Source organism: Rhinolophus hipposideros (assembly GCF_964194185.1).
Source record: "Rhinolophus hipposideros genome assembly, chromosome: 1".
In the NCBI taxonomy this organism is placed as follows: domain Eukaryota; kingdom Metazoa; phylum Chordata; class Mammalia; order Chiroptera; family Rhinolophidae; genus Rhinolophus; species Rhinolophus hipposideros.
The window spans coordinates 105,622,414-105,646,520 of NC_138047.1; the positions used below are offsets into that span (position 1 = coordinate 105,622,414).

General features: G+C 59.0%; 1 protein-coding gene across 1 annotated transcript in view; it reads left to right on the forward strand.

Moving 5' to 3' along the window:
* Window positions 1-452: 452 nt before the first annotated feature.
* The window catches only part of WDR1 (WD repeat domain 1), a 37,030-nt gene continuing 13,375 nt past the window's right edge, over window positions 453-24,107 (forward strand). The window contains exons 1-6 of the mRNA XM_081045000.1: window positions 453-694; window positions 1,104-1,225; window positions 11,600-11,690; window positions 14,948-15,095; window positions 16,203-16,383; window positions 23,951-24,028. Coding sequence (XP_080901126.1) covers window positions 679-694; window positions 1,104-1,225; window positions 11,600-11,690; window positions 14,948-15,095; window positions 16,203-16,383; window positions 23,951-24,028 — 636 coding nt within the window. The 5' untranslated portion in view covers window positions 453-678. The remainder of the gene's footprint in view (window positions 695-1,103; window positions 1,226-11,599; window positions 11,691-14,947; window positions 15,096-16,202; window positions 16,384-23,950; window positions 24,029-24,107) is intronic.

Genomic DNA, 24,107 nt, shown 5'->3' on the forward strand with positions numbered 1-24,107 from the left:
AAAAAGAAAGAAAAGGCACTTCTAGGTGTGCAAATCCCGAGCGGGCGCCTCGCAGCTCCTGCAAACCCCCGGCGCGCACGAGGCCGGAAGCTCGCGGCTGGGGACGCCCGCTGCGGAAACACCGGCAGGAAACCGGCTTCCCCGGACCCCCCACCACCGCGCGTGACGCTTCGCGCGCCCCCGAAACTTCAGACGGAGCCGCGGGCGCAGCCCACGCCGCTCCGACCCACCACGCTTATATGCCCCGCGCCCGTCCGCCCCCGGGACCCCGCGCAGGCCAAGCGCCGCCCACGCCGTCCGTTCACAGGCCCGCGCGGTGACGCCACTTCCGGAGGCGGGGCGTCCGGGCGGGGCCGCGTGGGGGAGGGGCGCGGCCAGGGCCGCGCAGGCGCGCCAGGGCCGCCGCGCCGAGCCGAGCGCTTGACTATATATGGTCAAAGCTGGGGGCGAGCCGCGCGCGGGGCCGCGCTTCCGGGTTCGGTGCGTCCGCAGCGGCCACGCGCAGGGCAGGGCGCGAGCGGACCTCGGAGCCCCAGCCTCGGACCGCCCCCTCCGCGCCCGGCACGCCCGGCGCCGCCTTTCGGTCCCGGTCCCCGACTCGGTCTCGGCCCGTGTGCGGTGCGGCGCGGGCGGCCCGGAGGGTCTCGGAGAGCGCGGCGCGGTAACAAGTGGGCGAGGATGCCGTACGAGATCCGTAAGTGCCGCGCCCGGTGCCCCGCGCCGCCGGACCCTGCGGCCCTGGTCGGGGCGGGGCGGCTCCCCGGGGCGCGGGGCGCGGGGCGCGGGGGCTCCGGGCGCGGGCGGGGGGCGCCCCGCCGCCTCGGGCGCTCCCGGCGGCCCCCCAGCCCCGTGCAGGGGAGCGAAGTTGGCGTGTCGGGCCGGGCCCGGGGCCGCCTCTGCGCCCCCGGAGGGCCCGGCCGCGGTCGTGGAGCAGGAAGTGGCGCGGTCCCCTGCGCCCCTTCGGAGTGGCGGCCGCCCCTCGGGTGGAGGCAACAGGTGACCGACCGGCTGAGACCGGTCCTGGCGCCTGCTCGCCGCCCTCCCCTCCTGGCCCGGCCCAGCGGGGACCCCCTGACGTGCGTGCCGCGTTCGTGTCTCCGCAGGGAAGGTGTTCGCCAGCCTCCCCCAGGTGGAGAGGGGCGTCTCCAAAATCATCGGCGGCGACCCCAAGGGCAACAATTTTCTGTACACCAATGGGAAGTGCGTCATCCTAAGGAACATCGACGTGAGTGGCCCCTTCCACCCGAGGCGCCGGTTCGCCCCGCGCGCCCGCGGTTCAGCCCCCTCCCTCCGGGTCGGTTCTGGCCCCGCGGCCCGGGCGGGGAGAGGGCGCCACGCCCCCTCAGCCTGGGGACCGCACCTCGGGGCCCAGGAAGCCCGCTTCAGGTTTATGTGAGCCCCATCCTTTTTCTTCGTGGGGAAACTGAGGCTCAGATCGATTCCGTTCGTAAGCATACGGGCCCTGGACTTGGGAGATCAGACGGGCGGGCAGCTGCAGCTTGACCTTGGGCTGGTGGGGACTTGGGCCTCTGAGCTCTCACTTCCTCGTCTCTGAAATGGAGATGATGCGATGAGGCTCCCCCCACTTCCCCCGGCTGCCCTGCCCACTGAGTGAGACGAGGCCTCCCTCCAGCCCGGCGTGCCTGGCACACACCCAGCGCTTGGTAAACGGTATTGATGTTTAATCATTAACGCAGGGTCTCCTAGTGTGGCCGAGCCCGACTCAGACCCAGACTCCGCACTCCAGACTCACTTCCTCCTGCAGGTCTGCGCCCCGGTGCAAAACCAGGAACCGGTGAATTCCCGTGAATCAGGGGCACAGGCATCCTGTTCCCGGGCTGAGAATGCTTCTAGAGCCAATTCCTTAGGAAGTCCTCGCAAGTTCCTGTTACTCTCTGTGATTATTGAAGTGACACGGTCTGCTTGTCAGTCTCCCCCCGGCCAGCATTGCGTGCTGAGATCTTTCTTGTCCTCTCTCGACATGGGGTGGAACCTGGAGGTGCCAGCAGGACCATTGGGGTAGGGGGTTGCCTGGAGCTGGGCTTGGGGTTTCACCTTGTGCACAGTGTGTAGGTGGATGGTTTTGCTTCCTGATGCTCCCCAAGGGTGTCAACGTAAATCCACATCTGTTGTGACTAGCTTGGTGGGTTGGGATTGTCACTGGTCAGACGTGCTTGCCCTCAGGAACCTCTCAGCTCGCTGAGGGAATAAAGGGGCTCTGTGGGCCTCGGCTTCCCGTGTCTGTAACAAGAGAGGGCTGTGCAGGGTCTGAGGTGCTGCTGGCTCTGCCCCCATCTCTCTGGTGCAGCCAGCCAGTGCTGTTGTTCCTGTGCTGGGAGATGGAGCTCGGGCAGTTTCTGCCCTGCCGAGGCTCGCGGGGCACCTCGCTGAGGAAGTGGTGGGTGTGAATGTGCTTTGAAGGTGCTAACAGCCGCTCTGCTGGTCTCACCGAGGACTGAGACCATAAAGATCCAGAGGTGTCCAGAGGGGGGGGCCTGAAAGTTGGGGTGGCCCTAAGTAGGCACTCACTTGTAGCTGGGCACATAAAACGCACAGCGGCCTCTCAGGGTGCAGACTGGACCTCGAAGGCGGGCACGTGTGGTGGCCGTTTGCCTTCCCTTCCAGATGCGGCCCTCATGAAGCACCTACCGTGTCTGGTTCTCCGAGACACGGTTCCCACTGCAGCCCATCCCTCTGAAGGGGCGTGAGGCTCAGGGAGGTGAAGGCAGCTAATGATGAGCTGGTTCCAGTGGCAAAGCTATTTGTGGCCGCTGACAAGCACCCCTCTGCAGGAGGCGGTCCCTGGCTTGTGAAACGCATACTGCTCGTTCTTCTGACGTCTTTATTTTTACCAGTACCCCAGAGTCTCCCATTCTCTTTTGAGGGCACATCTGCTTCCCCTTCCCACCCATTTGTAAGTTTCTGCAGGGCCAGGACAGCCTGCGATGCTGCCGAAGTAACCGTCCCTGTTCTGATGTAAATCGGGCAGTAGGCTCTCGTTGGGCTGGTGAGCTGTTGGTACTCCAGTAAAGGTGGGAGGATTCATTTCAGGGCCGCGTACTCCAGTGACAAGACAAGGATCCTCAACATTCAGGGACTAGGAAAGAAGATGGTGGGTTCGAGTACAGGCTCAGGGAGAGAGAGGCGGACAGGAGAGGGCGGTGGGGACCAGACCGTGGAATGTCCAGCAGATGTCTGGTTGGCGTCTCACACTTCACATGCTCAGTGCACACTGGGGTTTCCATGTGGCCTTCCCCAAGCACAGCAATGCAATACCTCCAGCTGTTGAGGCCCCAGACCTTGGACTTGTCCCCCCCTTTTCTTGCATGCCATGTTTAATTCTTCACAGAATCCTAGTGACTCTGCATTCAAAGTAACTTGAAAGTCTGACAAGTTTTCACTACTTCTCTGCTTCCACGCGCATTCAAGCTACCATCCTGGGGTGTTAAAAAAAAAAAAAAAAAAAAAAACAAGCAAACAGCCTACACTGGTCTCCCTGCTTGCACCTTGGCTGCTCCAGTCTGTTCTCGGCACCACATTGGCCTGGTTATGTTAAAACAGGAGACCAGTTGCTCCTTTGCTCTCCCTTACTGTGGCTGATGGGCCACGCCATCTGCCTCACACCTCACACTCAGCTCCAGGCAGTTTGTAAGAGCCTGTCCTCAGTACTTGTAGTCTAGCGGAGAAAACCGCTCTCCGTCTCAGGACTGGCACGGAGGAAGCAGAGGTGCTGTGGGCACTCACCACAGAAGGCTCTGCGTGCCTGTGGGCTCAGGAAAGAGCCCTAGAGGGTCGTTGGTGCCAGTCAGGTGAAGTGCGGGTGGCGAGAGGGTGCCGCAGAGTTTCAGGGGCTGGAGAGATGGTCAGGGCTGGAACACGGTGTGAGGGGGGCAGGCGGCGCAGGTGTGCAGGGCTCAGGTAGGTGGTCAGGCAGCCCTACTGCAGATCCCAGGCCTGGTGCAGTGGGCACCAGCACCATTCAGAGGTTAAGCAGCCAATGATACTGTGTTTCCCCGAAAACAAGACCTACCTAGACAATCAGCCCTAATGCGTCTTTTGGAGCCAAAATTAATAGAAGACCCAGTCTTATGTTTTACTATATAAGACCTAGTCTTACAGTAAAGTAAGACCTGGTCTTCTATTAATTTTTGCTCCAAAAGACACATTAGAGGTGATTGTCCGGCTAGGTCTTGTTTTTGGGAAAAAGTTACGATTAAATCTGTGGTAGAAAGACAATTCTGCATCTTAGATTTGAGGCAGGATAACCAATTAGGAAGCTGCTCAGGGATTAGCGCATCATTCGGGAAGTGCTCGTGGGCAGGTACAACCAGTCCTGGCTTCTGGATGTTTTGCACACACATTCAGCCCCCGTGCTGAGCTCTGCCGGTAGCCACAGTGACTGAGGTGGAAATCAGTGGTTCTCATGGACAGGCAGTTTTGCCGCCACCCTCCGAGGCATACTTGGCAATGTCTGAGGACACTTTTGTGCTACTGCTGCCTAGTGTGCTGGTGCCAAACATCCACAATGCACAGGACTGTCCTCCAGCAGCAATCCAGCCCAGAATGTCAGTAGCAATTGAAGAACCCTGATACGTAACATTCTAATGCACTGGGTTAAGCACTTGAAGATTGCCCTGACTGACTTGGGAACAAGAGGGAAGAGCCATCCCTGCCACCGAGTATCAGGGAAGGCTTCTGGAGCTAGGGCACATTTGAGTTGGGTTTTGGAGGATGAGTAAGAGTTCCCCAGGAAGAGGATTGAGACAGACGGCAGAGATGGGGAGAATCTAAACGGAACCACGTGCACTGAGGTTGGAAGAAGTTTGACTTGTGTCCTCTGAGCACTGTTATGGACTCCTGCAAGGTGGTTTTGGTACATTTCATACCTTGTTGATGGAGGTGTGGAGAGACATCAAAGCCTTTGAGGTGAAAAAAGGTTACATCCTTATGCTTGAGGCCAGCAGAGGTGGTCATGTTTCTGGATGGTTCGTGGAAGTTGGAATGGTTGAAGACGCCCCCTGAGATCCCCGCCCAGTCTTGAGCTTTGGAATGTGGGCTTATTACAGGTGACTTGTAGATCCTGGAGTGGAAAGGGCCTCTTTACTTCTGCAGTCTCAGTGGTGGAGTCTCCCAGCTTTGTGGTGATGTGGCCCTTAGAATCACCTGGGTCCCGAGCTTTGCTCAGCTGGCTTCTAGGTCTACACAGGCCCTCCCTCTGCTTCCCGGGCGCTTAGCCACAAAAGGCCAGTTCCCCTACCATGGACTCGATCTGAACAGCCCATCGTGTGCACTCCAGGTCCGCCCCTGATCTTTGGGAGCACTGGCTGGTTCCCGTCCTGCATGTGACCCTGAGCTTCTCCTCTGGCATCCCAGCTGGTCTCTGATGGGCTCATTTTGGGCCAGCAGTGGCCGTGCTCTTGTCTCATTCAGTTTAGTTCCCACATCTATAAGAATCACGTTATTATGGGGTCAGGGTGAGATTTAACTGAGTTAATTCACAAGTGTCCCTATAGGGTTGCTGGGACTGTGACAAGTGCATGGTCTGCCTTCGTCGTCACACCCTCCCTGTTGGGTGATACTATGCTATCTTTTTAGAGATGAGGACACCGAAGTCCTGGGAGGTGCTGGGAAGTGAACCGGGGAGCAGCACCCCCCCAAGTCTTCCCTCTTGACTCATCAGACGGCCCTGGGCAGGCAGAGGGAAAGCGGAGGACAGGAAGGGAGGTGGCAGCATCCACTGGGCTACTGGTCTGCCCAGGGCCGTGCAGGCAGCCCTCGAGGCGCCTGTGCCAAGGCGTGCTTTGCTTTATTGGGAAGGCGCTGAGCTGACAGGCAGGCGGGAAAAGGCTTTCAGGGCTGGGAGAGATGATTGCCTGCTTGGAGCATCAGGAAAAGGGCTTCTTGGAGGAGGTGGCCTTTGCCTGGGTGTTAAGAGAGAATTCAGTGTCATTGGGAATTGGGTAGGAGGGAAGACATTCCAGACCAAGGCAGATAAAGGGAAGAGTGTCACAACATAGTGATTTGATGGAGGAGAGATGAGGACTTGGGATCCTAAGTTAGGGCTCCGTTCCTCTGGGTGATGGTTGGGCGGGGTGGTTGGTGCTCACTGGTTCCTTCGTAGGCTGGGCGCCATTTATGTAAAGCCCTTCATTTACTGCTGGACCCAAGGCCAGCCCAGAGGTCTTTGGCGGAATGAAGGGACCCTACTGGGTGCGGTCTTGCCGTCCTTTGAGGCAGTGTGATAGGGGCTGGCCCTGGGCTCAGACCTGCCAGTCTGAAAGCACGGGTTTGTGGAGCCGCTTCGGAGCTGGGTAGCTGGCCGTTCGTCTCCAATGGACAGAGGGCCCTGCAGATTTACAAGTCGTTACTACACAGGTCCAGCTAGCAGTGAGTGCTTGCGGAACCAGGAGTATTTAGAAAGCCAGGAAACAGCCCTGGAAGGTCACGCTCACTCTCCTTGGTCAGAGGACGCCCCAGGCTGCTTAGGGCCCCAGCAGCTACCGAAGCGTAGAGGTCCCTGCAGTGCTGTGGCACTGCTTCTATGCTGGTTGGCTCTGGAGGCCTTCCTGCCTCCTCACGTGCCCATCGGGTCACGGTGGGCCAGGAGCTGAAGGGAAACTGCCCTACCCTGTGACCTGGGCCATCACTGAACCTTACCTATCAAATGGCGAGGTGACCTCTGACCCCTCAGCACAGAGACTGAGGACAAAAGGAGTGTGAAAGCCTTGGGGAGTGCAGGGGTGTCTCAGTTACACCTGCCGGGGACACAGTGTTTAAGGAATTCCCCCTTCTGTGCCGGGCAGCTGTTGGGAAGGTGCTGGGGAGTTTGGTTTGCTGGTCCTGAGGAGGGGCCTCAGCACGTGGGTGGGAGCAGGCGTGGCCAAGGTCCTGCGCTGCTGGGCCTCGAACCCACCCCAACAGTGAGGCTGGAGCACACTCGTCTTTCCTGCCTGGTGTGGCTCTCTGGCCTTCCAGGTGTGAGGGCAGCACTTTGGAGCTTCTCCCAGAGTCTCAGAGCCCTGAACTCTGCCCCTCCCTCAACTAAATCACCCAGCGCCCCCCGCCAGGCCCCGTGCTAGGCCCTGAGCTCAGCAGGGAACACCTTGTGGGATCTGGTAGGGGGGCAGGTCCTGTTCTCACCGTGAGGTGGGCCCTGGGAATGAAGGGGCTTTGGCTGGGTCAACGGCCATGGGGGGTCTGGGAAGTGGGGAGGCAGAGGGGTCAGGCCCTGCAGCTCCTGAGGGGAAGGATTTCAAGGAAGTGATGGGTGATCAGAGTTGGGACCTAAGGACTGGTGGATTGATGGAAGATAGAGAGCAATTCGGAAGAGATCATAACATCACGGCCCCAAGAGAGGCAGAGGAAGAGCTGGATGGAATCTGGCTGTGGTGGGAAGAGGAGGTGGGTTTGGGAGCTGTTGGAAAGACAGGGCAGGGCAGGGCAGCCTGTGGTGGAAAGAGGGGGGCAGGGCAGGGCAGCCTGTGGTGGAGAGTGGGGGGCAGGGCAGGGTAGCCTGGGCTGGAGAGTGGGGGGCAGGGCAGGGCAGCCTGTGGTGGAAAGGGGGGCAGGGCTGGGGCAGCCTGGGCTAGAGAGTGGGGGGCCAGGGCAGGGCAGGGCAGCCTGGGCTGGAGAGTGGGGGGCAGGGCAGGGCAGCCTGTGGTGGAAAGGGGGGCAGGGCTGGGGCAGCCTGGGCTAGAGAGTGGGGGGCCAGGGCAGGGCAGCCTGTGGTGGAAAGAGGGGGGCAGGGCAGGGCAGCCTGTGGTGGAGAGTGGGGGGCAGGACTGGGAAGCCTGGGCTGGAGAGTGGGGGGCAGGACTGGGGCAGCCTGTGGTGGAGAGTGGGGGGCAGGACTGGGGCAGCCTGTGGTGGAGAGTGGGGGGCAGGACTGGGGCAGCCTGTGGTGGAGAGTGGGGGGCAGGACTGGGGCAGCCTGTGGTGGAGAGTGGGGGGCAGGACTGGGGCAGCCTGTGGTGGAGAGTGGGGGGCAGGACTGGGAAGCCTGGGCTGGAGAGTGGGGGGCAGGGCTGGGGCAGCCTGTGGTGGAAAGAGGGGGGCAGGGCAGGGCAGCCTGTGGTGGAGAGTGGGGGGCAGGGCAGGGCAGCCTGTGGTGGAGAGTGGGGGGCAGGACTGGGCAGCCTGGGCTAGAGAGTGGGGGGCAGGGCAGGGCAGCCTGTGGTGGAGAGTGGGGGGCAGGACTGGGGCAGCAGGCAAGGCAGCAAGAGGTTTAGTGGGCTCTTAGCCGCTGCCCACATCTGCTTGGTTGCCCACAGGGCCGCCATTGCCAGGGCTGCTCCTGCCTGTAGTGTCCTCTGACTGCAACAGCTAGTGTCGCCTGTGGCATCACAGGAAGGACGTCCCAGAAGAGGGGCTGCCCAGACTCAGCACCCCTTGGGACAACTGGAGCCTTGTTCTGAAGGTGCCCCGGGGCCCAAGGGAGGGGAGCCCCTCACAGCAGCAATGCTCTCAGAATTGGCTTCCTTCCCTCCCTGACTCGTTTCCCTGGTTCACAGCCCTTCCCCAAATCAGCTGCTACCCCCAAATCCTGCTTTTCTTCCCTGAGACAGTGGGGAGATCTGCTGGCCCCCGTGAGACTTGGGAATGGGCGTTGGGTCAAGGCGTGGCGCCACCAGGCCTGGCTGACGTGGAATGCCCGGTTGGCCCTGGGACGGGGAGGTGTCCTCTCTACCTCTAGTAGCAGGCCTCCCTGTGCGGAGCCGTGGGGAGTGGCGGTCGCCGACTCAGGCACTCCTGTGCAGCCCCCTGGCCCCGCGGGCCCAGCTGCCTTGGGAAGACAGTCAGAGGGATAATGTCTCATCCAGCCCAGGACTCTGGTGCCGAGCCTACTAGGGACAACCTTGGGGTTTCACATGGCCTGCCCTTGCAGATGCTCTGCCTATGTAGGGGAAGGAATTTTTAGGGCAGAATTTCCTCCCAGGACCATTGCCTACTGTCTTCCATCCCTCCCCCGGGCACCCGTGGAGCCCACCCTTTTAAAGGCAGTGCAGGGTGGGGACAAGGTCGCCTAGCTGTGAGTGCCAGCGTGGGCGGGTAATTGCCCTCTGGATGGCTTTCTTCTCTGTAAGTGGTTGATGGGGCCCGCTGTGTGCAGGGTAAGACCCCTAGGTCAAGGCCCTTGGTGGTGGCCTGTGCACAGCCTGCTTTAGCCAGCTTTTTTGTGAGGGGACTTGTCACAGTCACAGCATGAGAATCTGAAGGGCTAACCTGGGCAGGAGCGGTTTGGATTCGGCAGACATTGCATGGATACCAGGCATCTGAGTTAATGGAGGTGGAATTGAGGTGTAAGAAAACCCCTTGCTTTGAAGTATATACAACCGTGACAGACATATACAGTCCTGTAACCAGCACCGTAACCATAATCTGGAACATGCCAGACATTCATTCCACTAAGCCCCCTCGGCCCCTTGCGATCAGTTGGCTCCTCCACTCCCGGCCCCTAGTAATGACCTGTCTGCTTCCTGTCACTTGATGGTTGCCTTTTCTAGAATTTCATACAAAATGAGTCGTACGTTGTGTTGGCTTTTTCACTTGGCGTAGTGCTTTTGGGAATCGTTGCTGCTGTTGTTGGGAGTAGCTGGGCCTCTTCATTGCCGACCCGGATCCCACTGGATGGACGCAACAGTTTTCCATCTCCAGTCGGGACACCTCTGGGTGGTTCCAGGTGGGGCTGTTACGGATAAAGCATCTCTGACCATGCACGTGACTTTCTGCGGACTTGTGCATTTACTTCTCTTGGGTAATTACCTAGGAGTTGAATTGCTAGGTTTTTGTATGGTATCTTTAACTGGAAATAATCAGCCTGTCTTCTGCCTGTTTTGGATTCCCACCAGCAATACCTGAACATTTCTTTGTGTGTGTGTGTGTGTGTGTGTGTGTGTGTCTGCCAACATTTGGTGGCATCAGTGTTTTAATTTTACTGGTTCCAGTGGGTATGCAGTGGTATCTTGTTGGAGTTTTAATTTGCATTTCCCAAAGACTAACGACATTGAGCTCCTCTTCATTTGCTTATCTGACATTCATAATATCTTTTTTCTCTATTTTGGATACTTGCTATCTTTTTTATTTCATTAGCAAATGTTTATTTCGACATGGATTAATTTATGAACCACATATATTAATAGTAAGCGCCTACTATGTCACATAATAAATGTTAAGTCTTGGGTGAAAGAGAAGGTCTATGAAACTTTCTTTTCCCCAAAACAATTATTTATTGAGCACCTGTTATTTGCTAACTGCTGTGATGCCTGAAGAGATAGACAAATGCACATGAAACATGTCACAGAAAAGTTGGAGGAGAAGGACAGTAGGAGCTAGGGACCACAGTGTCGTAACTGCTTCCGGGGTGTGTGGGATGCTTGGGAAGCAGGGAAGCAGGAAGACGAGAAGACCGCCTTGACACAGCTCTTCACTTAGGCCTGATCCATAGATAAGGGGGTGTTAGCAGGCAGGGAGAGGTGTTGCTGGCCGAGGGAACAGCCTTTACAGACTCGGGACTAACAGGATTGGCAGAAGGTGGCTGGTACCTAGGCTGTGCTTTGTGGTGGCAGTCTGGTGGGACGGGGTGTGGAGCTCCTGTGGCGGGAGGCTGAGAAGAGCATAGGCCTCTGACCTCTAAGGAGATGGGGGAGAGGAGCCTATCCGGTGGCCGGAACAGGTGGGGGTGCAGTTGGCGGTCAGTTTAGATGCGCCTGCAGTGGCTGCTTCTGGAAGGCCGGGCGGCCTCGTGGGAAGCTGCCTCTTTTCAGAGAGCACTTGGTTAGTAGAAAGCGGACAGCGAGCGTCAGGGATTCCGTGGCCGGTTCACTCCCTCCTGAAAGCAAGCTGAGCTTGCAAATCCCGACAAAGCAAGAGCAGCTCAGTGTGTTACAGGTGTGCCGAGGCCTGGTTGGTTGTGTGGGCGCCGGGGGCGAGGTGCCAGGATCTACTTTGAGGAAACTGTGTTAAATTAAACCTTACTTCTGAGTAGTAAAGATGCTCCTAGTGCCACCTGTGGGCCTCATTCTTGCTGCGGAGTGCAGCCAGCCTTGGATTGTGCGAGGAAAGGGAGTGGGGAATCCCCGTTTCCTAAAGGAAGGTTCTGACAAGGAGAGGCTCCCACCATACTCTGTTCTAGGGCTTCAAAGCCAGGGGCTCTGTTTGGGTCATCCCCGCCTGGCAGCCTGGGACAGGGCTGATTCTGAGCAGGGGAGACCCGCTCTGGAGGAGTTGGAAGACAGCTGACTTGAAGAATTCTACAGCTGCAGCTGGCGAGTGCCATAAGCAGGAGAAAATTAGAGCCATAGATTTTCTTCTTTTAAGGAAATGTCTGTCTTGTGCATATTTCACCAATACATGGGAAGGAACGTCACCTCGAATTCGGGTTCATAGACTAAAGAGAAAGAGTTAAAATTACCTCGCATTCTATCACCCAGAGATAGGCAGGGAGTAGGCATATAGGCGGGTGGGTACACTTCCGGGCTTTTCTTCATGAAGGTTTTGCGTTAGTGTGTGTGTTGTTCCCCCCACATCCATGAGCAGGGAGGGCGAAAGCCGTCTGACTGTGCCTGCGTCCCTTGTACTTACTCCGGTCCCTTCCCTGCAGAACCCAGCGCTCGCCGACATCTACACAGAGCATGCCCATCAGGTGTTGGTGGCCAAGTATGCGCCCAGCGGATTCTACGTCGCCTCTGGAGGTACCTGTGTGGCTGAGGTGTCCCCGGGGCCTGGGAGGACTTGGGGGGGGGGGTGAAGGGAGGTGGGCGTGGAGGGCTCGGGGGTGGCAGGTGGGTGCGGTGTCATTCGTTTCAGTTGGGGCTGACAAGGAAAGGATAAGCCACCCGATAGCCCCATCCCAGAAGTCGGTGGCTCGCAGCCTTCCAGCTGGTTCCAGCCTCAGGGCGGCAGGAGTGCTCTTGGGAGGCTGGCCGGACAGACCCTTTGTGGGTGGCTGCCTCAGGCTGCTTCGGAGCGGGCACTTGCTGGTTTTCATGTTTAGACCTCTGACTCCATCTGTAAAACTTGCTCTTATTTATATCCTGTGATTTATTTTAGCCCTGTGAATTTTTTTTCCTGGCCCTGCTTGCCAGCAAAATGCCTCTTCATTTAAAGCCCCAAGATTTGGCCCTGGTGCCTTTTAAAACTATCTTCTCAGGAGAGAAATGTGTGGTGAGGGCCCCCACTGCCTGCTTGGCACAGCACGCCTGCGCTGGTGCCATGAGCCGGGAGCCTGGCTGCTGAATCACGGGCGAGCGCAGGCCTGCCCTGTACCGTGTCCCCTGGCCAGGGTGATCACCCAGGCAGAAATCAGTGCCTTTGGGTGCTCGTGCAGAATCAGTGAGGAAAGCTGGCGCAGGCTTTTGCAAAGCACAGTGTACAAAAGTAAAAGATTAATTTGACATTTTCTTATTTCGGTGGGGAACCAAGGGGGTCTTGGGCTGCACGAATCCCAGTATTCTTGGGTAGAAGTCACAGTTTGCATTTCCAGTGCTCTGATCCTTTGTACAGCGAAGACAGCAAAACATTCACCGCAGAGATGAGAGCCCTGGGCCAGACAGTGTGGTGGGCCGGGGATGGGCTCTCTGCCTCGTGGGTACCTGGTACCTGGTGGGGCTGGGGTCCCAGGACCTCGGGAAGCTCGCTACTCACTCCTAGGTGGGGTTCCAGCCCTCTGCTGGGTACTGAGGTCCCTGTAAGTCTGACTAGTCCACACATCTGCTGAATGAGTGAACCTTCTAGAAGGCTTGTTGCGTGAGAAAGCCCATGCTGGGCCCTCGGCCCTGAGCTGGACAGTCCGGCTGCCCTTGGGTACCCACGGTGCCGTGTGGTGGTTCTCGGTGTGGGGCCCATTTCCCTTTTTCTGGTGGCAGCTTCCTCAGGTCATGGTGATGCTGGTGTCTGTGCCCCGTGCTCAGTGCCCTGGGTGCCCAAGCAGGGTGACGTTGGGGTGCAGCACCCCCGATTGTGCAGAGGCAGGCTTTCCAGAGCCCGCGTCCTGAGAAGGATGTGCGGGTTGCTCAGGTGAGGAGCGTGGGAGGGAGACCCAGCCACGCTGCCAGTGTGAGCAGCGGCCTCTCCAGTCACTGTCCCCTTGCACTGTGACGCTGTTCTTCCGTTGTCAAGCGATGGGTGATGGATGTCTGTGTTTCTTGTCTGTCCCCTTGGAGACCTCAGGCAGGTGCCGTGCCGCCAGCTCCTAGCACGGGGCTTGGCACCTGGGGCCCTCAGCATCTGGTCTGCCCTCTGTGTGGCCTGGGCCCCTCATCTCCAGCCCCGTGGTTTTTCTGCCCCCAGCTGCTTCTGCAAAGAACTTAGTGAGCAAGCAGGGCTCAGTGGAGGAGCCTGACGGTCTGTGGGCGGAGGCAGTGGGGAAACTGCTGTGCTGCCTGGCCGGGAATGGCGCCTGAGCTGACCGGAACAGGCGAGCCACTTGCTGAGCCCAGGGAGGTGGGCAAGCTGGGCTCATCCTGTGAGAGGGTGGGGCGCCCTCGGTCATGTTTTCCATGACTCCGTGCAGCCTCAGGCCTGGCCTGAGCACCGAGGACCCTGGCCTGGTGTTTGCTGGGTGCGCGTGCCCTTCCCCACATACGGTGCTCCTTTTCTGACACTGCCGGCATCTGCTACTTCCCTTCCTTTCCCCACTGGCCAGTTCAGCAAAGGTCCAAGTCGTCTTTGAACCTCCCCTCGGGTGACATGCCAGGCAGTTTTCCTGGACCTCACCTGGAGAGGAGCAGGGGCTCCCTGGGAGCCCCCAGTGCATTCCCGCGGATGTTAGCATCTCCTCCTGTCTGTCCCATAGTTGGGCTGTGGGTGCCAGGTGTCTGCTTACTGACTAGTTAGGACCAACTCCTACGGAGTGCCTACGGGGTACTGAGGGCTGGTCTGAGACGGGCGCCTGTCCAGTCGTGACTGCATGACTCGGGCGGTCCAGCTGTAGGTGTTGGGGCCCCCGGAGCCCCCAGGCAACGCGTTTCTGGAGCCGGTGCCGCCTGTACCTCTCCCCTCGCTTGGCTCCACGTGAGCAGGACAAGAGCTGTTCTCAGAGAACCGCTGTGTTACATGCTAAAGTGGGCCGGGGCTCCTGGAAACACAGTGCCAGCTAATCTGCTGGGAGGCAGCCTGCTCTGGGCCGGGGGTTTAAGCCTCAAGGGTTAATGTAAAACACTCCATTTTTCCTGCTAATGGGGAAATTCAGTGCTCGTGTGGGAAGGGGTGGGTGGGAGTTGGTGCTTGGAACTTGGTAACATGGTGGTGGCAGGGAGGGAAAAGGGCTGTTACTTTATCACTAATCCGAGGCAGGTGCTACAAGGCCTGGCATCAAGTGCTGTCTGTAGTACAATTCCTCCCAGTGCCCACCCACCTGTCTCCCAAAAGGCTCTTCCTCACACCTCAGTCATGAGGTGTGGGGTGTGCTGTGCTGTAATGAGGGCTGCTGGTTGCCTGGGGCGCAGGCAAAGGACTGCAAGGCAGCGGGGTCTGCAGACCGGGGGGGGGGGGGGGGGCCACCATGCGCATACCTGCACGTACCAGCCTGCACAGCTTCGCCTGGTTTCTGTTAGGACGACAGCACGCCCAGGAGCGATGGGTGTCACTAGTTATTGTCACTGTACAAATGAAGAACTTTAGTTTCTGCGTGATAAGGAAGTTGCCCAAGGCCCATGTGCCATTTAGATCCCCTACAAGGAAAGAAATACTGTCGTCAAATGAGTCTGCAGCCTGATGTCTTGGGTTTGTAGGCCTTGTAATCTGGTGCTCACCCGTGACGGGCACTGACCCAGCAGTGGTCCTCGTGGAGGCGGCAGGCTCTGATTAACAAGAGGCCTCATACTGCCTGCCTGAAACAGGCCCCACCTCCCGGCTGCAGCCTCGGCCAACTGCAGCAGGCCTGTGGGCCCCACGTGGCCCTGGCCCAGGGGTGGCCGTGGCTCTCACCACCCCCCCACTGTGTCCGCAGATGTGTCTGGGAAGCTGAGGATCTGGGATACCACGCAGAAGGAACACCTCCTGAAGTACGAGTATCAGCCTTTCGCTGGCAAGATCAAGGACATTGCTTGGACAGAAGACAGTAAGAGGATCGCAGTGGTCGGGGAAGGAAGGGAGAAGTGAGTCTCTGGCCTCGGCCCCTCCCTGCCCATGTCCCCTGCTTTGCTTTCTTTCCAGGGTGCCCCTGGTGGGTTGGGGGTGTGCAGTGACATCAGGGCTAGCTCGGACTAGTGTCCGATGAGTGCCCAGAGGTGCAGAGCCCTCCAGCCTCCTTCACAAAGGTGTGCCCAGCGCGAGCCACTGAGTGGGCTTTGGCATAATGCGTGAGCCCCTCCGGGGTGTCTCGGGGCCCAGGCCCTCTTTCTCTGTCTCTAGAGTCCTAGAACTCCAGCCGTCATGCCACATCCCAGGCAGCAGTAAGCAGGAGAGGGAGACTGTGAAGGAGGTCCTTCCCAGCAGCTGCCACAGGGCCACACCTAGCTGGGCACGTCACCCAGCGCCCCTTACTAGGGAAGAAGGGGCAGCTGGACACTGGGTAGGCGGCCCTCGGTGGCTGTGGCACTCGGGTCTAGTGACCGGGTCACTAGTGCAGCCCAGGTTTTCTTACTCCAAGGGCAGTCAGGTGTCCTCTGTGCTGTCGCCCAGCCCTGGACCGTGGTAGGCACATGTCTTTGTCTCCCTTACCGCGAGGCTCTTTCTAACGCGGGTTCTGGCAGGTATCACTTCAAGTCATTTCCGTAGGCCTTAATTCCTTTTTCAGTTGGTTGCAAATAGTAACCAAAACAATACGTTTGCACTGAATGCCAGCCTAGATCAAGGCATCATCTCCTTTCTAGCACGGGATGGTAACTGGTGTATTTCCTGGTCCCGCCCAGTAAAAACTGTTGGCCAACGGATGGTGCCCTATGGCCGGTCCTCTGTCAGGAGCTTTCTACGGCGCCTTCCCCGTGGGAGGCTGGTTGGCACTCGGCCATACAAACATGGACACCCAGTCCTTCCCAAAGGCGCGTGCTCTCTGTGCTTTCGGCAAACGCTGTGTAGAACCTAGAGCCCAAACAGACTTCAGTGTTGGTTCTCTGAACGAGCGTGTGTGGAGCTTGATCACGAGCGGGGCTGCACCGCCAGCGCCCAGTGCCTTCCTCTGAGCACTGGCCACTCAGCTGCCCGAGTCTCGTCAGCCTCCCAGGACTGATGTCTCTTTCCTGTGACTCCTCTCGTTGGTAAAGGTTTGGCGCCGTCTTCCTGTGGGACAGTGGTTCTTCCGTGGGTGAGATCACGGGACACAACAAAGTCATCAACAGCGTGGACATCAAGCAGAGCAGGCCATACCGGCTGGCGACCGGCAGCGACGATAACTGCGCCGCATTCTTTGAGGGGCCACCTTTCAAGTTCAAGTTTACAATTGGCGTAAGTGGACTCCTGTCTGTCAGATGGTTTGAGGGTTAACTTTGAGGTTTGCATGTGAAGCCAGTAGGGTGTAGACCCGTTAGATGTTGATGGCAGAGAGGTCGTGGGCACACACCATTAATGTGTACGCAGAAAGCAGGGCTCACGGGGGGGACTCCACACACAAGTGGAAGAGCACACCAGTCCTGGGGCCTCCAGTTAGGATGGTGTGGGTGTCCCAGCAGGAGGGGCCGGCGCAGGCTTCCCTCTGGGAGCTGTGTGTACTCCGGTGTGGGGCAGGCAGCCTCTCCGAGCCCTGTGACCGGCAAGCATCCGGCTTGGAAGGTGCCTTGTTAGCAAAGGGGAGCCCAGGGCTGGTGTCAGCCTGCTCTCTGGTTGTGCCACCTTGAGACCTGCTGAGCCACCAAAGTCACAGAGGAGGTGAGCTTCCAGGGACATCCAGGTTTGTTCCCAGTGCCTTCCTGGGAGAGATGACAGGGGCAGGGGCACCTCTGTGAAGTGACAGGCGATGGGAAGAATTAGGTGATTCGTCTGGAGATGCCTGGTCTCAGTGCCTGGTGGAATGTCAAGGTTTTGTGGTCTCAGTTCCAGTTCTGCACATGCTCCTGACTGGCACAGGGCCTAACCCCTGACCCTCTCTAGGCCTCACTTTTCCCATCTGCAAGATGGGTGTGAGGGACGTCGGCATCAGAGCGTTTTCACCATGAGTTTGAACAGCGCACAGGTCTAGTCGGTTCCGTGTCCCACCTCATCGAGGACTAAATGAGACAGTGTCCTTGAAGAGGCTCACTGGGCACGCCTGTTAACTTTGTGACAATGCAGTAGATCATCAATAGCAGGCAGGGTGTTGCTGCAAAGGGCGATGGCACTGCCTCTGCGGGTCCCCAGAGAGCAGGCCTTGCACGGTGGGCAGAGTTTTCAGACACAGATCTTGGCTCGGGTCCAGTGGCCTCTCCAAGGGCTCCCTGTTAGTAGAGAGACGGGCTTCATGTCGTCCTGGGGCCACTGAGCAGGGCCTGGCTGGTGCCCGACTGGCATGTGCCACGTGGGACGTGCCCTCCTCCTCCGGGGCCTGTTGGTGGCTTTGCTGAAGCCTGTGGTTCGTGGTCGGTGTTTTCTGAGTCAGGACAGGGACCCAGCAATGCAGTGACTCAGGCTGAGTCAGATAACTGCACCCAGCGGGGGAGGGAGGAAGATGAGAGGTCCCAGGGCCACAGGAGGCCGTCCTGGTGGAGCCATGCCCATTCCCCGAGCCCTCACACGTCTGTTTGTTTCCACTGTTCTGGGGGTGGGCGGGCTCCTTTCCCTGCCTGGAGGGATGAGTTCCTCTTTGCAGTTGTGGGTAAAAGCCCGAGGAGCCAGGATTGGAGCCCAGAGTCAGCTCCAGCCTGTGCCCTCAACGTCCTGCCAACCTGCTCCATGTGCTCATGCGGCTGCAATACTCCTTCTGTCTCTGTTCTCCTTTCTAAGCTGAGAACCACCCCCACCAGGCCCGGGAGTGTTGGGGAGAAAGGCTTGCCCAGCCCGCACCTGTCCCCGCGGTGCGCTCACAGTTTACCTCCAGGTCTTCCTGTGGAGCCCATTGTGCATGGGGGCTGTGAACCAAGGGACCTGAGTGGCAGCCAGTGCTGCAGCTGGCCAGCTCTGTGGCCTTCAGGCTGGTCGTGCCTCTGGGTGTCCCCAGGAAACAGGGTGATGGCGGCCACCCTCCGCTGGCCCCGCAGACCCGTGGGAAGGACATGAGATTCTGGTGGGCAGCTGAGTGTCCGTGAGGAGTTCCTGGGGCTTCCACTGGCAAAGACTGACGGGCTCAGCTGGCCCAGTGTAGAAGGGATGGGACGGCACTCGGGGTCCCACACCCACCTGAAATGACTTCTTACGGTGCTGATGACTTTTCTGTGCGTGTGCCCTGTGCCCGCACAACCCCGGGGTGAAGCTGTGGCGTGCAGGACCAGGCCGTGGGCTGCCGCCCACCCAGGTTCCAGCTCCTGCCACCTTCCTCTTGACCACATCTATTTAGGCCACAGGATAAGGACATGTGAGGAGCTCAGAGGGGTCGAGGTCAGGTTGTCGCTTTGAAAAAAGGCGGAGTTCTGCATTTCAGTCCACGCCGAACCCAACTGATGCTGTGCGACCCTGTGAGGAAGAGAAGGCGGTTTTTCCGGTGAAGCAGTGACCATAGTTACTCCAGTGGGGCCGCCTGCTGGCCTGGGTGGGGGCCGCGGCGCGTTTCCTTTCTGTTCGGAGTGCCCTGGTTTGCACCAGCTCCTCGTGTGTGCTGCAGACCGAGAGTGTAGACTGCTGGCTCCCGCTCGGGCCCTCGGGCCGCCAGCCTCAGTCCTCGCTGGCCCAAACCTGAAATGGGCTTTAAAGAGGCTTCAGGAACCTGGGGTGCACGAACCTTTCACCTGGAGTGGGCCCCAGCACCAGTCTGTCCCCAAACCCACCCACATTTCACATGTGGTGGGCGACTCGGGGAGGTGACTTCCAGGATCACGGGAGACTAGCGTGGGATAGAGTTCTTGGGGCAGCACAGTCTCCACCTCCAGCACTGGCACTCGGGGGACGAAGGGTCCCCTTTGAGGACCAGAGGGTGTCCTGAAAAGGGAGGCAGGTGGGACCTTGCCTACTCCTGCCTCTGCCTTGAGGATTTCTTCCCGCCGAGCATGTCCCTGTGACAGACGCTGTGTGCAATCGCAGCCCCACAGAGCGTCTTTGCCTGCCTGGTCAGCGCACGTGGCCCACTGTGGCCTTGGGCAAGTGTCTGTGCCCCCCTAGCCCCCTGCTTCCTCCTGTCAGGGAGCGAGCTGGCTGCCTTGTGGCATCTCTGAGAGCTGTCCCCAGCTCAGGCCCCAGGTCAGTGAGATAGTTTGTGGCAAGTGAAATAATGGCTTAGAGCGTCCAGTGTCAGGGGCCTCGCTTGCCCCCCAGACCTGCTTGTCCCGGCTGAGGCGGTGTGACCTGAGACTGGGAATGTCCCGCCACACCTGCCTAAGTGTCCGACAGCAGGTGCAGCACACCTGTGGCGGAGGTGGCCCTGCTGGTCTCCACTGAGGTGTGTGGCACCGGTGGCCAGCTGCTCCACGACAAGCTTTCAGCTGCCACCTGTGTATGGCATTTACACATCACAGCTGGCTCTAAACGGGGTGTCCCACTTCCAAACACGTGGAGGTGACTTACACCAGAAACCTCAGTCTTGGCTGTTACTAGAAGTGTTGCTTTCTTAGACAGTCAGTAAATTTTGATCTCTAATACACAAGCTTTTCTGGTGGTGGTTTTTTCCGTTTCCTTCTGCCCCGTGCACAGGGCAGAAAAAGCAGAAGTTTCAGTTTTTCGTGTTCATCACGTGCCCGTTTTGGACCTGGCACTGGGCTGGGCACACAGAATGCCCTGGCCTCGTCGTTAGCCATTCGCCCTGCCTTTTGTGTTGCTGGTCTTGCTTTTCAAAGTCTTGCTTTTTTGTGTGCAGTGGTGATGGTCACGCGGGCAGCAGGGAGGTCAGCAGGGTGGGGCCCTGCCTCCTCACCTTCTCTGTCTCACCACCTTCCCTGTCTCCTGAGCAAACCGAGGCTGAGGGCAGGTGAGTGACCTGGCCACACTCCCATGGACAGCGAGTACAGTGAGTGGCCCAATGAGGTTTAGAACAAGCCTTTTGTCCCTTCACCTGGCCCTCTTTCTCCAGGGGAAAGTGTGACTGGGCAGGTATATCAAGGCTGCAGAAGAGGCCAGCGGAGAGCGTCTCTGTGCTTCTCGGCCATGCTGCCCCTCGAGGCACGTACATGGAAACTGCAGTGTGAGGAGGAAGCCAAGTGTGGGAGGCGGCACATTCCAGGTCAGGGTGCCAGCCCATTGCAGAGCCCCGATGCCAGGGCCACGTGCTGTGCTCGGGGAGGAAGTGATGGTAGCACAGGCATCAGCCTGTTTCTCCCTCCACCAGCTTATGACAAGGTAACGAGGAGCTGGGCACAGAACGTTGCAGCGTGAGGCTTAGAAGTAGCCCGGCTTATGGGGGACAGCTGGGGTCAGTGGGACCAGTGAGGGCTCAGGACACCTGAGCTGAGTGGTTGGTCCCCGTGAGCCCTGGCGTCGGGCCCTGGAGCCTAGTGGTGGTCTGTACCTGTCAGTGATACGGACTCAGGCATCACTTACTGCCTAATTGCTCCACGCCTCGGTTTTCTCAGTGGGGGGAGGGAGGTGATGGTAGGAGGGGAGGTAGCCGTGACAGTGAGGGTTCTTGGGAGCGTCAGTGAGCCTTGGCTGTGACGGAAGGGCAGGCAGGAGAAGAACAGCCTCCCAGGACCTTCCACGTCGGGACAGCCTGAGAGCAGAGGGTGGACCTGCAGGACGTGCCCCCGCTGGGATGGTTGGGGGGCTGGGAGCCTGCAGCCATAGGAAGCCCCCGGGCCTGAAGCCCGCGATGCTTCCCCAGACCCATTCCTTCTCTGTCCTCTGGCATCACCTCCCTGTGGAATGGGCTATTTTTAGCCCTCCGTCTTTTGGTTAATGGGCTGTTCCTACTCCCTCCCTTTAACGGGGCTATTTCAGGAGCAGACATCAGTCTCCTGCTCATTTGAACACTTGGCTCAGATTGCAGGAAAAGCTGACAGGGCGGAGTTTCCAAAGTCACTCAGCGCCCTGGACTTTGGGGCCATCTCTCGGTCTGTCCAGCCTCCACGAACCCCTGGCCAGCAGGGCCCCTCCCAGGAGCCTGCATTGTTCCGGGGCTGGCGGTGGGGCACCCTGGTGGGGAGACAGACCAGACACGTCAGCACATGCCACGTGCCATGTCCCTGTAACGTCGGGGGCTGCTGAGGGCTGTGCCTGAGGAAACGGTCCCAGAGAGACAGGGCCGGGCGCTCATAGGAGAGGTGGCGGCCACGGCGAGATGGGCAGGCGTGGGCCTGGGTGTGTGGGGCTGGCCTTTCAGGGGGGCATCTGACTTCTGGGAGCCGGGCTTGTTTAGGAGGACCTTCCACTTCTCTCAGGGAACCAGTGAAACTGCCGTTTATGCCGCATTGAACGTGGTTCAGTGTTTCTCTAGCTCACAGCGGGGTCCTGATGCCGTGCAGAGGGGTAGCAACCCGGTCAGCCCTGAGATCTGCCGCACCGTGCTGAGCCCTTTCGGCACCCCATTTCTCGGGGAGCCCTTTCTCCCTGGTCTGCGGCACTTGGTCAGTCACAGGGTCCCCAGGGGAGCCGTAGCTCTGGGGCCGCATCTCTTCTGGCCAAGAGAACTGGCCACGTGGGGGGGGGGTGCTATGCCTGCCCATCCTCCCCATAGGGTGGTTCTGAGGCTTGAGAGGGAAGTGTGGAGGGTGGCTGGCTCCTTCACAGCTCGAGTGGACAGCAGAATGGTGGCAGGAGACCTGAGGAGTTAAAGATCTGACCTCTGGGTGACTCCCCGCCAGAAGGCCCCAGCCTGCCAGCCTCCTGCCCAGAGCCCAGAGCTGGCGCAGTCGAGAGCTCTGGACGAGAAACTAGAGGCCGGATTCTCACAGCCCAGCCTCTCCGGGCCTGGTCGTCTCCTGTCACAGCCCCCTCGGTGGTAGGACGGTGGGCATGTGGCAGTGGTAGAAGCTGAGCAGTTAGGGGCCCGAGGGCCCAGATGGAAAGCTGGCTCACTTTCAGTTTGGTTCACTTGGCTGGATTGCACCTGCTGGGAAGCTGTGTCCTCCAGCTGCACATGCCTAGAACTGCCGGAAATGGCATGTACACTGTACAACAGAAGGGTGTCGGCCTTACCAACGGGGAGCGGACACAGGAAGCCAGAAGGGCACAACCCACCGCTGAGCAGGGACACAGAAGGGGCCGCAATGGCGCCTCGTCGAGCCTCCATGCTGGGAGGCGGGTGGGTGGCAAAGGGCTGGCCCTTGTCCTGGGTGCTGGTGATGCCCGCGTGGAAAACAAGCTAAGTCAGCAGTGGTCAGTCACTGTTGTCCTGTACTTGGGGTTCTGAAGCTTTCTTCTTCTTCAGTGGGCTGGGAGGGTCTCTGTGCCCCTGGCTCCTGCTGTAGGGCCAGGTGTAGGCCTGACCCCCTCTGGGTGGACATGACCCCTTAGGAGGGGTCCTAGAGCAAGGTGGAGCTGCAGCTGCCTCTGACCTTGTCAGCTGAGGGAAGTGGTTTAATTGGTGACAAGTGGGAAGCCCAGGCTTGCTTTGTACCTGAGCTCTGGGGTCGCATCTCTTCTGGCCAGAGAGGATTCAGTCCGAGGGTGCTGGGAGCACCTGGCCTGGGGCCTCGACAGGTCGGCGGCCTTGAGCCAACACCTAAACCTGTGCTGCTGTGGGGTGAGCGCTGCCTACACCGAGGAACCCCGTTCCTGCCAACCTCATGTGTTTTGCTGACCCTCCCTTCCCGTTGGACTTTGCAGGGACATGGTTCCTCTGGTCCCTGCTCTGGGGCGCCCCGCAGGGGACCTCACACCCGACTCCTCTCCCGGCCTGGGCTTCCTCGTCGGTGTCACAGGCCCAGTTCCCTTGCGCATCCCAGACAGTGTCTGTCACGTGTCCTGTTCTGACAGCCCCGGGGCTCCCACCTCCCTCTTCACGTGGCCGTCTTCACTCTGAGTCTGTCCATGTCCACATCTCTCCTCTTACAAGGTCGCCATTCGTTGGAGTAGGACCCACCCTAGTGACCTCGTCTTAGCTTGATGACAGCTCTAAAGACCCTATTTGCAAATAAGGTCACATTTGTAGGTACCAGGCCTTCAGTGGTTTAATTGGTGACGATCTTTTCGGGTCCCAGTTCAACCCATAACATTAAACAGACACATGCAGGTCCTTCCACACGAGCACCTCCTGTTGAACATTAAGTCGGAGCTTCCCTTTGGAGGGGACTGTGGAGGCGGGGTGTGCGCTGCGTCTGTTTGTCCTGAAGGTTAGTGCCCATACCCGTGGGGGCCGCGAACCCTCCACACCCCATGTGTGCTTGCAGCTGGGGCTGGAGAGCGGCGGGAGCCAGGCAAGCTGGCAGCGGTGCATGTGGGGTTTCTAGAGGGTCGTTCTCTGACAAACCCTTCTTGATTGAGGGAACAGTGAGTTCGTTTATTTATTCAGGTGAGGGAATCACCTTTGGAGGTCATTTCTCACCTACTCAGATGCTTATTCCTCATGAAATTCATTTCCATTGCTTAATGTCTTTAAAACCTCAGTAGTTTGCCCACCTGCTGTGTGCTGGGCCTGGGCCGGGTCTGGGAACTCAGGGAGGCGGCCTCAGGGTCCTGGCAGGCAGGAAGCTTCGGGGTGCGGGGCTTGAGGCGCGCTTAGGGGCCCAGAGGGAAGAGGGCGGTTCTGCCTGCGCAGCTCGGGGAATGCGTCATAGCAGAGGAAGGCTTAGCTGGAGGCCACAGGGCCTTCCAGGCAGGGAGAGGGGCCTGGGCCGAGGCAGCAGGCTGCACCGGGCCTCCCAGCTGAGTCGGGAGCTAAATGGGGACTTGTTTAAGCTCTGAGGTCTTCCCGTGGACGGCACTTCACAGTCGTAGTAGTAGCTGTTGGCGACAGGTTGTGTCTCAGAGAACTTGCCTGAACCTCCTGTCGTCAGGTGGCTGACTATCCACTTTCCCACAGGACCACAGCCGCTTCGTCAACTGTGTGCGATTCTCTCCCGATGGGAACAGATTTGCCACGGCCAGCGCTGACGGCCAGGTGAGGGCTGGGGCCGGGTTGGGGGTCCCTGAGGTGGGGGCTCCTCCGATTGTCCCCTGTGACTGCTCAGAACAGACAG